This window comes from Sycon ciliatum, chromosome 2 (genome assembly GCF_964019385.1).
Source record: "Sycon ciliatum chromosome 2, ocSycCili1.1, whole genome shotgun sequence".
Lineage (NCBI taxonomy): Eukaryota > Metazoa > Porifera > Calcarea > Leucosolenida > Sycettidae > Sycon > Sycon ciliatum.
Window position 1 is genome coordinate 23,114,791 of NC_088644.1, and position 16,010 is coordinate 23,130,800.

The 16,010-nt window shown below is 47.8% G+C and overlaps 1 protein-coding gene across 1 annotated transcript in view; it reads right to left on the reverse strand.

Annotated features, from left to right (window-relative positions):
- LOC135810443 (uncharacterized) overlaps positions 1-14,654 on the reverse strand; it is a 41,203-nt gene extending 26,549 nt beyond the window's left edge. The window contains exons 1-7 of the mRNA XM_065323936.1: positions 13,722-14,654; positions 10,587-10,662; positions 9,504-10,237; positions 9,214-9,348; positions 6,391-6,419; positions 5,361-5,560; positions 45-128 (exon numbers count right to left, since the gene is read on the reverse strand). Of these exons, the coding sequence (XP_065180008.1) occupies positions 45-128; positions 5,361-5,560; positions 6,391-6,419; positions 9,214-9,348; positions 9,504-10,237; positions 10,587-10,662; positions 13,722-14,654 (2,191 nt within the window). The remainder of the gene's footprint in view (positions 1-44; positions 129-5,360; positions 5,561-6,390; positions 6,420-9,213; positions 9,349-9,503; positions 10,238-10,586; positions 10,663-13,721) is intronic.
- Between the last annotated feature and the right edge of the window lie 1,356 nt (positions 14,655-16,010).

The following is a 16,010-nucleotide window of genomic DNA, read 5'->3' on the forward strand; positions in this document are numbered from 1 at the left end:
TTACTAGCTGTCTCTCTCATGCCAAATTGATACAGGAAACTCACCAAGAGAAGCAGGGGCGGTATTCGACCTGTTGATCGCAAACCCATCTGTGTCCTTCGACTCCGTTGGACTGAATACTGCACTCTCTGTCAGACCACCGTCAAGCAGTGAACACAAGGTCATACGGCCACATCATGGGTAAATAGGGCTTGAAAGTGATGACGTCAAAACGGCCAGGGAGTAGTAAGTTGACATCAGATTTCTATTTTGGATCCACTAAGGTGTGACTTTGCTATTGCCTCAGTATGTGGGTGCATAGCAACCCACTCATGTCGTATGCAGGGGTGACTTTTACTTCGACACCAGTTGTAACCCCGCCCCCAGTAGCCAAATCAGTCAGTTTCACTGGCTACATCGCCTTGCGGTGAGTAAGACGGCTTGAAACGTGCTTGGATCCATACAGAAACTGGATCCAAGTGGATCCAGTTTTTGAATTTTTGAAATTGTTGCTATGCTGTGACCACGGCTGTTTTTTTTGCGCGATTTTGGCCCATTTAATATGGCGGCCGAGAACGCGTAAAAATTCATGATTTTCGTCCAGGAATTGCTTTAGACAGCTAAGTATTCCACAGACTTCGCCACTTTTCGTCTCCAATCAGCTTGGTTTGCCCTGAGTTTTCGATTTTTCGGCTTTGCCTTTCCCTGAGCTCCGCGTACATGCCGCGCGACCACTGCTTCGATTTGTTTCCTTGTCTCTGGAGGACGTTTGTTTTCCTCTCCTGGGACGTTCGTCGTGCAGAATTTGAGCCAACGTTTGTGCCCCAAATAGTATCCCCAGATTTGAGTATCGTTTAGATAATTTGGAATCGGGTAGGTAAGTGTCCGTTCTGGTGCTGTAGAAAATTTCGTTCCGTGACGTGCATCAATTCCGTGTGACTTGCGTTTGCAATATTCCCAAACTTTTGGTATTTCCCACACTTACTGGATCGTAACTGCAATTGTGTTACTCTCCAGTTGTTGTGAGGACGTAGAGTGATCATGGATGAGCATAAATCGCTACTGCAAGAAGTCTGCAGAGTCGGTGGCAGAAAGTTTTCCTGTTTCCAGCAGTCTACCAGATATAGTGTGGAAAAATATAGTGGTCTGCTGAAATATGTACATGGCAATGATATCTCGAAAGATTGCTCAGACATCCACCCACCATACATCTGTATTCTGTGCGAGCGAGCCCTAAAGAGAGCCAGTAGATGGGCAGAACATTGTGGAGGTGGCTGTAGACCTGTCACCAAATGGGAGCCACACCATCGCACAAACTGCTCTGTGTGTGCAAGCCAGAAGAAAAGGGGCGCAAGCGCGCACCATGCAAAACCGAACACAGCATTGCGAGGTGCCGCACTCCTGGCAGCACCCAGCCACCAGAGCGATGATGGATCACCTACACACTCAGCCACCAGCAGTGTAAGTGGTCTAGATATCAGTGCAGAATGCATACAATCAAGAGCAGCGCGACAACATCGTGCAACACTGCCGCTTGACAGGGACAGATTTTTAGACAGAAATGCGATGCAAATTTGCATCATTTGTCAGAATACCGCAGACGGTATCCTGGAAACAGAATGCTGCAATGATCCGAGTTGTGCAGAGTGCATAAGCAAATGGCTCAGCACGGATAACACATGCAAGTCTTGCAGCGCTGACATGGCTGCATCATCGATGCGCACGCCCAGCATTAGTCTAACCAGGCTTGTCAGCAGCCAGTCCATACACTGCGACTTCCATGAGCCATCGCCACGTGGATGTCCTGAAGTCGTGCCGCTGCATGACTTGCAACGTCATGTCAACATGTGCCTGTTCAATCCCGCAGAGACGCCATCATGTAGCACAGCACGTAGCCCGCCGCCAAGCACGACACTTATCCGCTCTGTGCGCCCATCGTCAACAGTGGCTGAGGTTCTCAGTGCTTCTCCGTCGAAGTTGAAGGGCAATGTGGCAACCAACCTCACTGCACGTCTGGTCACGGCTAGGGCAGAGGGTGGCAGGCTGGAGGTGAAAACTGGCGAAGGAGGCAGGGGCAAACCGCAAGTTTACCAGCTAACACCAGAGTGCAGTGTACCGTCAACCGATGCGTCTGCCTCAACACTCAAACGCCGCGCTGCTGAGCTGACCCGAATTGCAGAGTCCGTTTGTGGTGGATCGGATGGAGCTCGAGTGAAAATGATTGCTGGGCTGAAGCGGCTCTCATCAGCTGCACAGGAGGAGCTCAGGCAGACCTCCGACTGCCATGGAGCCAATTGAGGAAGCTGCGGCAGTGGCTCAAGGTCTTCGGAGTAAAGTCGGAGTCTGAGCGTTCTATACGAGAGTTCATCACGAAGACGCTGCCCAGCTACACCGCTACAGAGCTGCCGATGTCGAAGCGGAATGGCTATGTCTCCATGGCTGCCACTGTATTTTATCCAGATCTTGTCGCTGTTGTCATGCACTTCCTCGACATCCTCAATGAGAGTGACAGGCACGATTGCCTGAAAGCTTGACATGGCATTCAGGCACGGCAGCAGTTACGAAGACCCAGCAACACACTTCGACTGTCGACGCCTTGAAGGACGAAATCGCCAAGCTATGCCGCAGTAAGTACTTCAGTGGCCCATGCGTAGCCTCTGTGGAGCCTGTTCTCCAACACCACAAGATCGAACGTCAAGTGTACCACGGTGGTGCTTTCATCGGCAATCACGTCCACCAAGCCTTGAAGCCCACCGTGGTCACTGCCATCAGCCATGCTCACGTACCAGTCCTCACGTCCAGGTGTCCAGTCCTGGCGGAGGAGGCCCAAACAATAGCATCTTTACACGAGAATCTGATGAACAGCTACGCTTCTTGTCGAGCTATCTTCAGTCACAGCCAGGCAGTTTCAGCAGACGAGATGGATCAGCTGGAGTCTGAAGTTCGGCGTTTCTTGAGTATGTGCAGACGACACGTTGTGGCACGGCGACTTGGAAACATCACGCCGAAACTTCACCTGTTAGAGAATCATACGGTGCCGCTCATCAGGAAACTTGGCGTTGGTCTGGGCCTGCTCGCGGAGCAAGGGGCAGAGAGCTTGCACGCCAGTCTCAACACCCTCAACGCCATCTATAAAAAACATACCAGGAGACCTCGCCAGGCTGAAAGTTGTCGCCAAGCAGCATCTGCTAACAACCACCAAAGAAGCCAGTACGCTGGCTCCTCGTCCACAGAAGAGGAAAGCCGAGGACCAAGGTTCAGTCTCCTCGTAAACAGGTAAGAAGACAGCGTGGTGACAGCAATGTCTTCGTGTTTGTATTTCCAACGCTCCAAAGAAAACATTTGGTCCTTTGGAGCACTAGATCATGCTCCTCTTTCAAATTTTCAAACGATCTTCAACTGTTTGCGTTTTTTGTGTCGAATCATACTGAAAACCAACTTGGTTTTGTTACTATTCACAATAATTTACCGATTCGCATCGAGTTTCCAAAACTTCTCTAAAACCCGGTGGAACGACGCCATATTGTAATCTGGTCAGCCGCGGACAGCCGTGTGACGTAGCACTTTCAAGCCCTATAGTACAGATCCTGAGTGTTCCCGGCAGTGCTCAACTCTCTACATCATGGTAGCCTGTTCTTTGAACTCCTGTGGCAAGTCCAGCTCAGTCTGCTACAGCTCAGTCTACTAACCCCCAAGTCACCACCAAGTGGACAATCTGATATTGCAATGACATTTTGTGCACCAATCTACTTTCTTTTCTTTTCGAATTTAAAATTTTGATACAGATTCAGACTAGGAAAAGCTTCTCAGATAAAACAGCACTGAAGGCTGAATAGTATGGACTGGAGCAAGCAGGAACACATTACAAAAGCAAGAAGAAAGGACAGGCATCCGACCATTACAGGGGACGTGCACCCTAAAACGACAACCAAACAACTTGTAGTGGACTGCACCGATTCCAATTGTCAATATCTTAGGTTGATCGGGGCATCTGTCCCCGAGTTCCAGCAGCTGGACATTTGGTAATATCATGACGTCCTTATTGCCCAGAATAGGCCCGATCTGTGACGTCACAGAGGTAAACTTTGTATGTGAGCACATCAGAAAATAGCAGTATTCATTGGCACAAGGAAGTCGGATGCTTTTCAAACTTCGGTAGAGGACATAGGACACCTGATTGATAACACATCATCACGGCAAGAAAAGTCTGGCAGACAGCTTGCTGTTGTAGCGAAAGAGGAAAGAATTTTGCTCTTCCCCATCTACTCCTACACAAAGTGTATCTATGAATAGGGCTGCAACGAGTAGGGGTTTGGTCGGGTAACGGTTTCGGATATTTTTATCCGGGTAGCACAGGTCACCCTATCGGGTATTTTTTTGACACAGTTTGTACTTAGAGTGTGCACTTGCGCTACATAGAAAGTGTACAGTAGGCACGTGTCCGTGCTGTTTACATGCACCGTTGCAAAAACACCGTACTCCAACTACCCGATCGGGTTCTCAGGAGCAAATTGCTACCCTACTACCCGATCAAATTACGGGTAGCACGGGCACCCTACTACTCGTTGACACCCCTATCTATGACATCATAGATCTGGCCTATTCTGGACAAATTATGACGTCATCACGATGCCAACAAATGTACTGAAAACTTCCAGCTGCTGTCAGCTTGTAACACTAGAAAGGATCCTCCGATCAACTTGAGACTTTAACCATTAGAATCAGTGCATTTAAAAAAAACACAAAGTACCCAAAGACATAACAATCACAATCATTCACTGGTTGCCCAGAACTGTCACAGTATTTTTCTATGTACTCGATAGTACTGATGGATGCCTGCAGTACTCGCTTCTGCAGTGGTGCTGATCCTGTAGACCTTTCATGTACAGTTCATGCATTTACAGTATCAATGTATGGCAGTTTCTGAGTGAACGTAAGGAAACGCATTCCACATTGTACTCGTAAAGCAGGGCCATGATAAAGACTCAGGCAAGACTCAGGCAAGTTGCGGCAACCACAGCAGCAGCAACAGTAACAGTAACAACAATGACAACAACAACACACAACTACATGAACACACGCATACACACACAAATACACGTACACACATTCACACACACATTCAGGCACACATTCGCACATGTGAACACACACACACACACACACACACACACACACACACACACACACACACACACACACACACACACAGTCACACACACACACAAAATACACACGTCCATGTGCTCACACATACACACATGTGCACATGTACACACATACACAAAATACACATTTACACACACATACATGTAAGCACGCCACCACAGCGTAATGCGTTGTCAATGCAACAATACAAATAGTACGGTGTTAAACGTTACCTGGTGACATTGCGATGGCCTCTGAAAGCGATCCAGATCTTCCCACAGCATCACGACTTTGTTGTATCAGACTAACCGAGTAATGCTCTTCCATCTCAGAGATCAGGCTTCCAGCACCAACGTCATTGGCAGTACTTACTGAACCACTAGGGCGCTTTGCATACTTGTTACGCAGTGCCATGGTGGACGCATTCTCCGCACTAAGTACAAAATACATACGCAGAGCACGACATTCATACGTAGGTAGGTACAGTGGTCCCTTTATAATCCAGCACCATTTGTGCTACGGAAATTGTGCTGGATTAGGGAGGGTGCTGGATTAGGAGGGTGCTGGATTAGGAGGGTGCTGGATTAGGGAGGGTGCTGGATTAGGGAGGTTGCTGGATTAGGGAGGGTGCTGGATTAGGGAGGGTGCTGGATTAACAAATCGGATTTCCTGCTGCAGTGTGCATGAAGAGGACTTTTTCGGTACTGAAAATGGTGCTGGTTTATAAAGTGCTGGGTTAAAGAGGGACGGCTGCAGGTAGGTAAGCAGGTAGGTAGGTACGTAGGCAGGCAGGCGAACAGGCAGGTTGGTGGGTAGGTCGATAGTTAGGGAAACAAGCAGGTACGAGTCATATGTATCACATTACTGACACGCCAAACACAAAGAACAGCAGTCTGCAATATCTAATTGTTACACCCCAGATTTTAACCGGAGAGCTTCAAACCCTCCTTCCCCAGCCCCAGCCCCCACCCCCACCCCCCCCCCCCCCCCACCCCCATACACCTCACGAGTAAGTTGCCTGCAACAATCGGAAAAAAACCCTGTAGTGAATAGCCCAAAGTATCACAGAAATGGAGCCTATTGCATACCTTGTTTTCCAGATGTAAATGCAAGAATGATGATCAAAGGATCTTCAAGTTTGCACGTCTGTGTGCTTCAAACCTACGACTAGCTAGAGTGTAGAAACGTACTAGAAAGGCACAGCCGACTAATCTGCACGACAACATCCTTTCTTACCTGCTATGACGACGTATGATTTCTTACCTGCTATGACGACGTAAGATTTTCCGCTCCTAAAACCAGAGTCAGCAAATGAAATTACTTCAAATTAGCAAACCCATCACAAACAATATGCATGTTTTGTGACAAGTGAGATAATACTGCCTGCAACTTGGCTTTATTTTTGATCTACATGTATTTCCAATGGTCCAGTGGATGAAGCACTGATCGGGTGTGTAACGAATTTATGTTACGACTATGATTTACGCATGTCGTTGTATTTGGTTCTTGTCTTGTGGAGTCCAGTGTCTGATGTCATATATGGTCTAGGTGTACGCGTGAGCATGGTGTGATGTGTGACGTTTATGGTATGTGGTGCATGCAGGAGTACGCGTTGTCAGAGTGTGAGGATGTGCTTCCGTCTGTGTGAGAGTGACTGTCAAGTGAATGCAGTACATGCGCAGTGCTAGTTTGGTCTGGGAATGAGAGTCGTGTGTGATTCGTCCGTGGTCTGGTTGTCTTGGTCTGGTCATGTGTTCTGTACGTATTAGTCCCTGATTGGTCGTCACGATTTGTCCTCGGTTTATTACTGCTTGTTCTTTGTTGGTCCTCTGAGTCTTTTCCCGGGAGTCTTTCCTGTTGTCCTTCCTGTCGTCTCCAAGTTTCGTCTTTCTCCTCCTGTGCCCTTTCCGTTTGTATAAGAAGTCAGAAACTCCACCAAGTTGTTTGAGCTGTTGTGTGACACGGGGGCCAGGGGGAGAAGGCAATACTATTTCCTTTACAGGTGTGTCCGGTTAAACATGGTCCAGCAGGGAATACATACTACAAGAGAGCATAAGTCTCAGTTATCAGCCTAGGGCATTTACCGTTCTATTTTTAAAAACAATATTGACCATGGCTGGTCTTATGGGGGAGGGGAAAGACCCAAGCACCATCAGCACATGAGCTGCCCCCCCCCCCCCCCCCCCCCCAGCGAAAAAGCGCCTTCCCATAGGTTCAGCCTAGTCCTATTGCTCAGATCATGAGGTGAATAGAGCATTGCTCAGAAGCAAAGTCTCAGGTATGAGTCCTGCTGGGTTTTTCATTTTCTTGCTTGTCTGGTAGCTAATTTCCCAGGCTGTTTACAGTACTAAAAGAACGTGAATCATTTCCACCGCAATGTTAGGCTGCGAACCGCAGTAAACTGGGAACTCGTGGCCCGACACAAGCCGGGAAGCATGGATACAGCGAACGGGATTTTCGGTCTTTGACCACTTTGGTGGTGGGTCTGATCTACTCACCTCCCATCGCTTTAGGAGCTGCAACCGTCCCTTGATCCTTGATTCCGCACCCTACGGATGCGGAAAAACTCAGTCTAGCTGAATCTCAGGCGAGTCGCAAATTTTAACCCTTCACCGTTCAAGGTATTTGTACAGCAAAAACCGACCGTCATTGTTCATGCCGTAACTTTTTTTATTTTTCACTTTTATGAAGTACAACATGGGTGGTTCTGAAAGTAAAAGCCCTCAGGAATGCGATGCAACAACTTTCAATTCCAGAAAACGAACAAAATTTCACTATTCAGCACTATTATATTTATTTGGATTTATTTCCGATCGGGCAAACTATTGCAATATGCAATAAATCAGATTCTTGCACTGGAGTGGCTCCCTCAGGTAAGTGGATACCAGGTTCGTTCTCTGGGTGGAATGCAGAAGTGTTACCAATCACAGCGGTGTAAGTATTGTCCCAAGTGTTGCAAATATCGACTAGTGCAGGTTGCACCGCTGGCTGTACCTAGTACCTGAACACCACAACCTCTACCGTGACCACAGCCTATTCCACGGCCGAATCCTCTCTCTCTCTCTCTCTCTCTCTCTCTCTCTCTCTCTCTCTCTCTCTCTCTCTCTCTCTCTCTCTCTCTCTCTCTCTCTCTCTCTCTCTCTCTCTCTCTCTCTCTCTCTCTCTCTCTCTCTCTCTCTCTCTCTCTCTCTCTCTCTCTCTCTCTCTCTCTCTCTCTCTCTCTCTCTCTCTCTCTCTCTCTCTCTGCCACGTCCCCTTACACCATTAGTAGCACTTATCTCAGCGACACTGTCGTCGTCTGTGACATCCATGTTACTCTCACTGGCGCTGCTTTCACTCGCCATGTCATCGTCACTATCGTCGTCAGAATAAATATTTTCAACAGGATCGTCTGGCTCCACAAACTCATCTTCGCTGGATGAGGCGGCGACAGGGTCATCAGGAAGGGTCTCCAGAAGCGAAAGAGCTTGCTCCGCATCCATGGCTTGCACAGCAGGGCCGACAGTCGCGAGGCCAGCTCAAGCAAAAGTCGAGAACATCTGCAGGCAATACCAAAAGTCGCAGGATACGCCCTTTTCCCAAAGCGCATTTTCAAGTCGCGATTTCCACGATTTTTTATATTGCATCACACAAAAAATTGTTGGCACCGTGACCCTCTGCGCGAACATCTTGGCTACTAGTACGGAAAATCCCAGCTCTCTGCAGTGAACCAGTCCAGCGCTGTGTGCATAGAAGTCATTGACCGCGAGAGGTCGAAATTTGTACGTACAAACGGTAAAGGGTTAAACGGCACAACACGACACTAGACTTCTCTTCTTCTTCTTCCCTCACTTTCTCAATCCACACTATTTCACTGCTATGACCATGCGGGCTTTGTCGAGTTGAGATAACGTGCCTAGATTGGGATCCAACTATAAAATATGTACACATACAAGGTTACACGTGTTGAACTGCGTACTTGAATTCATACGTCTCACTAACCATTTCCCCACCACTACCAGAAGATTAAGACCGTTGACGGGGACTTGACAATGCCCATGCACAGTGCATGGAAAACACATATTCATTTCCCGCAAGGACACTCACAACGGAAGGTGAGACCTGTCTCGGGTCCTGCAAGACAGGCAGTGAAGTGCGGTTGCCATGGGCCTTGTGATATGATCCTGGAATTGTCAGCGAGGTGGGGCTAGGGGAGCGAGTGTCTCGATTCTGCAACATGTCCTGTCGAGCAAACACATTCAAGAAAGCAAAATATATATATTATATTATATCATCTTGATTGAATACATACATTCAGAATAGAAGATCACAGCTTAACAGGATAAAACCATGCCATACATTACTGCTGAAGCGAATACGATTATTAATTTTTTTACCTTTTTCATGATAAGGGGACTTGGTGGAGCGTTCCTTGGAGCCAAAAGAGAACCGTCCACAGTCAAGCTTGGCTGCAGTGTTTTGTGTGTGGGCATTTGTCTTGCACCATCATCACCACCACCACGTGCAATGGACGGAATGTTAAGTGAAAGATGTGTTTGCAAGGACCGCATTCCATCAGACGCCCCGCTTTTCGGCACATGGATGGAAAAACTATTGTCGTCGTTCGACGACACACTATTGCGCTGGGAACCTCCTTCATCTCCGGAGAGGAGAATGTTCGGGCCCTCCGTGTCAGAGCCTCTTCCTGTGACCACCACCACACCGTCCACCGTCAGCGTGGGTCTCATGGCGCCGGCAATCGGGTCAGAGTTGGGCTGGTGCGGCAGCAAGCTGTGCTTGCGGGTGGCGCGTGGCCGGCCGTCGTGTGGCAGCGATTTGAACATCGTGTTGTTCAAGTCCAGCTGCGGCACGGCAAACTCAATGCTGTCATTCCGCCTTGCGAGTGTCCTGCCACATCCAGCGTGGCCCTCCATTTCGTCCATACTACTCACGGGACTGTCAGACACAACATGAGGCATTCTCAGCATTCGACGCACATCCCCTGCTGGTGGTCTTTGCAAAGATAAGGACGGCCTTTGCTCTGCACGCGGCTCAGGAACAGGTGTTCGAGGAGAATCGTCGTCCATGTCACTTCCGAGGCGTATTGACGGCATTTTCACCGTGTTTGGAGCTGTGCAAAGCAACAGAGAGGACAGAAACTCATATCAATGTATCCTTTCACCTTTTTTATTTTTTTACGATATGCTTCATGACTATATTAATTAATTATTTTCGTATTCAGACATGCATGCAGGCTAAGAATGATTTTTCCTTTTCAACTCTGTTTACAATGTGCAAAGCAAGTTTTCATTCCATAACGTTTTGATGAAGGTGAAGTTCAGGTACCTGTGAGCTGAACAGCATGGTGTTATGCTGTCCATGCACTGTGGGCCCGGTTACACATAACAGCAATCAGCATAACTTGACGCACAGTAGATTGTCATGAGAAGATGTGGAGACAAACAGAGCATGTGACTTACTTGAAATTTCCCTGCTCAGGCTGTGGATATCTGGTGCAGACGTCACAAATGCATCCAGCTCCTTGTCATTGAACAACTGTAGTTGGCAAAATAGAAGTGATCCACGAACACGGAAGGAATCCTACATATTCAGCCGCAGGAACATTTTCACTAGCTGCTGCTACACATTGCCGTACAATTGTAACTAATGAGTTTGGGCCATGGCTGTTGACTGGGAGAAAGGTAGGGGAAGTGAGACAGACAATGTAGTTGGGAGAGAGAGAGAGAGAGAGAGAGAGAGAGAGAGAGAGAGAGAGAGAGAGAGAGAGAGAGAGAGAGAGAGAGAGAGAGACGGACAGGGAGATAGAGATAGAGAAGGTGATGGGAGCGGTAGATCATCAAGAAACCCTTCTGGGGTAGGAAGATGAAAATCAGCATGGAGCATGGGTTGTTGGCAGGTCAGGAGTCACCAGAACATCAATGCATATGGCCTACCATCCCGTCTACAACTATACCAGGTATACTAGTTGTTTGCAAGCACAGAAGAACATGTTATCTAGGCCTTCCATGCCAAGGCGACTCCCTAAGCCGGGCACCCTGCAGGCAGATACGAGAAGTCAAGGTTCGTAGAATTTCCCTTTTGCAATGGCCTGGGCAGCTGCACTAGTCACCATACAGAGAATAATTTACTTTCAATTGTTTTCATGGCAGTTTTGCTGAGCAAAATCAAACTTGAAGAGCAATTCGAAAATGTTGCGTAGCAATTTTCTTCAACACTTGACAGCATTGTCCTGAAAAAGCTGATCAGAGTGCAAGCTCAGAACACAACCACACTGTACACCTAAGTTTCAAACCAGATCTAGTGCCAGGATGCATATCTAGTGCCAGGATGCATATCTAGTGCCAGGATGCATATCTAGTGCCAGGATGCATATCTAGTGCCAGGATGCATATCTAGTGCCAGGATGCATATCTAGTGCCAGGATGCATATCTAGTGCCAGGATGCATATCTAGTGCCAGGATGCATATCTAGTGCCAGGATGCATATCTAGTGCCAGGATGCATATATAGTGCCAGGATGCATATCTCAGCACTTTCGAAGCTTTATGCATCTATTTCAACCCTAAGAGACACACCTGGCATGCACACTGCGCATCATAGGGTACAATGAAAAATCAACACGCATCGCAGTTTCCTGCGACACATTTCTGAAGTTGCTTCGCACCTCAGAAGAATTGCGTAGCAAACTGCGATGCGATACCGGTTAAAGTACTCACGGCTGTAGAAAAGATCATAGCCCTTAGATCTCACTGTGTAGTGTGCTTGTGAATGGAATCAATTATTTTGGGTCAGTGAGCCAAAACCAAGACAGTGACTATGTCACATTCCTTATGGCTGTATGTTATGGAAGATTCGGAAACAGAGGCAGCTTTCGGTCCTGAGGTGCCGAGATCAGTAAGAGAGGTTTTAGATCAAGGTGAAGGTAGCTCATAGTCAATTCTGACCGTAGGGACGAGAGGTGTCAGAAACCTCCTGTTTCACAGACCTCTCCAGAGCGAGGGCAGTCATCATCAGGTTTCTACTGGAGTGAATTTTCTACAAGAAACCACTTTGAATAGTCTCTGCTTGGAGAAAGCCTTCGCCATGGTCTAGCAGTTAAAGCCTTCGCCATGGTCTAGGAGTTAGAGCATCCCTGACTTAGAGCAAGATCCTTGGTACGAGTCCAGGTTGTGACAGGATGTTTCTTCAGAATTTTCCCCTTTTCATTCCCTGAAACCGATGAATAAGAAACTACTTCCCATTCAATAGTCAGTATACATGTTTAGCCTCGGTCGTCTCATGTCGGCTGTACTGCTCCCTTTCCTCTGTTACTTACCATGGTATTGGTGCACCACCACATTTCTTATACTTTCTGATCAGTAGTACTAGTGCGACTTCATGAATAATAGCAGCCTAGGCATGTTGGTTTGGCACGAAGGTAGTAAAGTAGTAGTTCAATACATCCGCACATTTGCACATGTTGTGTTCTGCGGAACTGTACGCTATGCCTTAGGTTATCACTAGTGTAGGGTTTCATTTTATCACCTACATTTCACGCTTGTTAGGTTTCTCACACTCAGTGCACCTCACACTTGTTTTACTTGCGAAACCTTTCAGATGTTGTAGAATAAGAGTGTGTGTAGCAGTAAGTTTTCCTCTCTCGCTGTAACATTTTAGATTCGTGGCGAAGAAGTGAAGGATTGTGTTTACTACTACTACAAGATTTGTTGTGTGTTGTGCATGCGGGTTGAGATCACCGAGGGTTTTCACCACTTTATTTCTTTCTTTCTTTTTTTCCCTGTTCGTCTCGTCCTTTTGAAAAAATATCGATCTCTAACTTTGGGCGGGCACTGTGCAAACATGCAGTTGATGACCTACACAAAGTGAAAGTCAACCCCAAGAATACAGCCATGGCAAGGTTGAGAGACTGTGGCAATGTAAACCTTGGTGTATGTTGAATTTGGAGTTCCTGTTGGTCACGTTTCGCGAGAAGATTACACTTCATTAAAAAATATCGATACCCTGCATAAATGTGTGTATGTTCGTTTTGAGGGGGGAGGGAGGGGGTCCGGGGAGATATGAACAAATATCGTCTTGAAAAAAATATCGATATTTACGGACGGCCCCTAATTATTATATGTAGGCTCTCTATAGACTACATGTAGCAGCAGTTGTAGTGACGCCTAACCCACCCACCTAACCCACCCACCTAACCCACCCCCCTAACCCACCCCCCTAACCCACCCAACCCACCCACCCCCCTAACCCACCCAACCCACCCACCTAACCCACCCACCTAACCCACCCATCTAACCCACCCCCCTAACCCACCTAACCCACCTAACCCACCTAACCCACCCACCTAACCCACCTAACCCACCCCCCTAACCCACCCACCCCCCTAACCCACCTAACCCACCCCCCTAACCCACCCCCCCCCTAACCCACCTAACCCACCCCCCTAACCCACCCCCCTAACCCACCTAACCCACCCAACCCACCCACCTAACCCACCCACCTAACCCACCCACCTATGAATCAACACAATAGTCTACAAATAGGCAATTGATCCCCCAAATGACTTTCTATTGTTAGAGTGAAAGCATCAAACAAACCTTTCCCTGGCTCTTCTTGCTATGATCCATCTTCCTCTGCAGCGTGGCCAAGCCATCTTCGTCGAACCCACTGACGTCGATTTCCTCTTCGCTCAGCGACGTGTCCGGGTAATAGTCCAACGTTTTAAGCTCTTTGATGCGGATGAACGACCGACGGCCAACTGCACCTCGGCCAAACACAGGGTCTGAGATCACACTGTCAGTGCTCATAGAGTCCACGCCATCGTCAACATCAACATCACTAACCTCGTTGGCTTTCAATCGCCGTGCTACTTGATTGAGGTTGACCGGAGGTGACAACGGCGGAGATGCCAGCGAGTCGGGCTGTCGCGTCAGGGTAGATGATGCCGATGGTGGTGGTGCTTCATTTACTTCATACGTGCTTGGCAAGTGACTGCCACTGCTAGTACTACTACTGCTGGTTGTCAACACGGGTGAATCTCGTCGAGATGAATTCAGCATCACAACACTGGCCTCGCTAACATCGCTGATGCTCTGTGCCGGGGCACAGGACGCTGCGTCGACGTCTCCCGATGATTCGGACACACCCATCGTGCGGTGCAACAGTCCTCTGTGCTCAGTTGCCGAGTCAACCGATGAGAAAGATGTCTGGACACCATTGTTGAATGTTCGGCTCTGACCTCGAGTGGACATTCTTTGAGAGCCATGCACACTATCATCATGTCCGTCTTGTGGAAACAAAAACATATTGTTCGATGATCCGTTTCTTCCCGGGTCAAGTTTATTTATTGAAGGAGGATTGTCATGCCCAGAAGATTCCGAAGTGCCACCCGTGCCTTTAGCGACTGTCATCAAGTCATCAGAACCTTGAGACGCTGGTTGCTGTCGTTTGGGCCCTGGGCTGTCCGGCTGCGCTTTCTTTTTGAAGGGTTGACGGTAAGGATTGTCATGTCGCATCATCTGCATAGCCATCATACCATACACACACATTTTACAATCTAGTAATTAGAAAACTTTGAAGGAGCAATTGCCAAAGGGTAAACTTGTGTGAAACAATTTTCACAATACTGAATAGTGTCATAGTGCTCCTACATACCTTACCGATGGCAATTTGTTGTATGTTATTGTACACATCATACTATTGATAACAAGTGACATGCCATACTAGTATCATATAATTTGCAAGGAGGAGTTATAATATGCCACCCCAGTATGAATATTGATGCTTCCCTCTGACGGTGCCAAAACTCCTGACAACAGGGAGAATACAAGCTAAGGGCACAGCTGCAGTGGACAAAACCTTAGCTAATGCTAGTTAACTTCTTGAACACTGTATAGACTTCCAGTGCATGGTTAATACTCATACTCTTGTCCACTTTGGGGCAACACGCACGCAAGCACGCACACACACACACATACACACACACATACACACACAACACACACACACACACACACACACACACACACAACACACACAGCACACACACACACACACACACACACACACACGCACGCACGCATGCACGCGCACACACATATACACATTGTGACAAAGTCATCTTTACCATTGGATACATAGGTAGCTTGTCACTGTCAGTGGCAGTGTCAGTGGTATTGAGATGTGCTTGTTCGTCTTTCTTGTCAGCATTACTAGCAGTATCACTAACAGCAGGTGTGTTGTCATCTCTTGGCACATAGTCTGTAGGATCGGAGAATAAACGGCAGTGCCTTGCGTCCTTCTCCTGACCACCTGACGGCAACGACTGTCTCTTTCGCGCATGTGGTGCGCCAATATGGACAGAGTGCGATGGTACTTGAGGAGATGACATTGCCGCGGGTTGGCTGGTCCTCCTCGCTGCCACTGCTGCAGCTGCAGCCATGGCCACCGCCTGCATTTTCCTGGAGTGGTTCTTCTCTGGCTTTGTCGAATACTGGCATCGTAGAGACTTCGGTGTTTTCTGCTCAGCAATCGGAGTACTCATCTTGATAGATATTCACTGGTTTCTGACCTGCACCGCACAAGAATGGGTAAAAAACACTGTCAGCTATGGGACAAGGCGAGGGTGAAACTAGTTTCAAGACTTGGAGTACAGTATGATCGGGCGCCGTAGAACACTTTGTCGAAGAACACTTAGGATGGAAAACGGCACAAATTGAAGAACAATCCAGGCTAGATTTCAGATCTAAGAACACATGATTGTACTGTTTTATACGTGGTGTGATCGCATCACATGATGCTCTCCATGATCGCGGAATAAGAACAAAACAACTAAAATCCGGAACATTTTAGAACAATGCCAGGCTGCCCTTGAGCCCCTCCGTTCT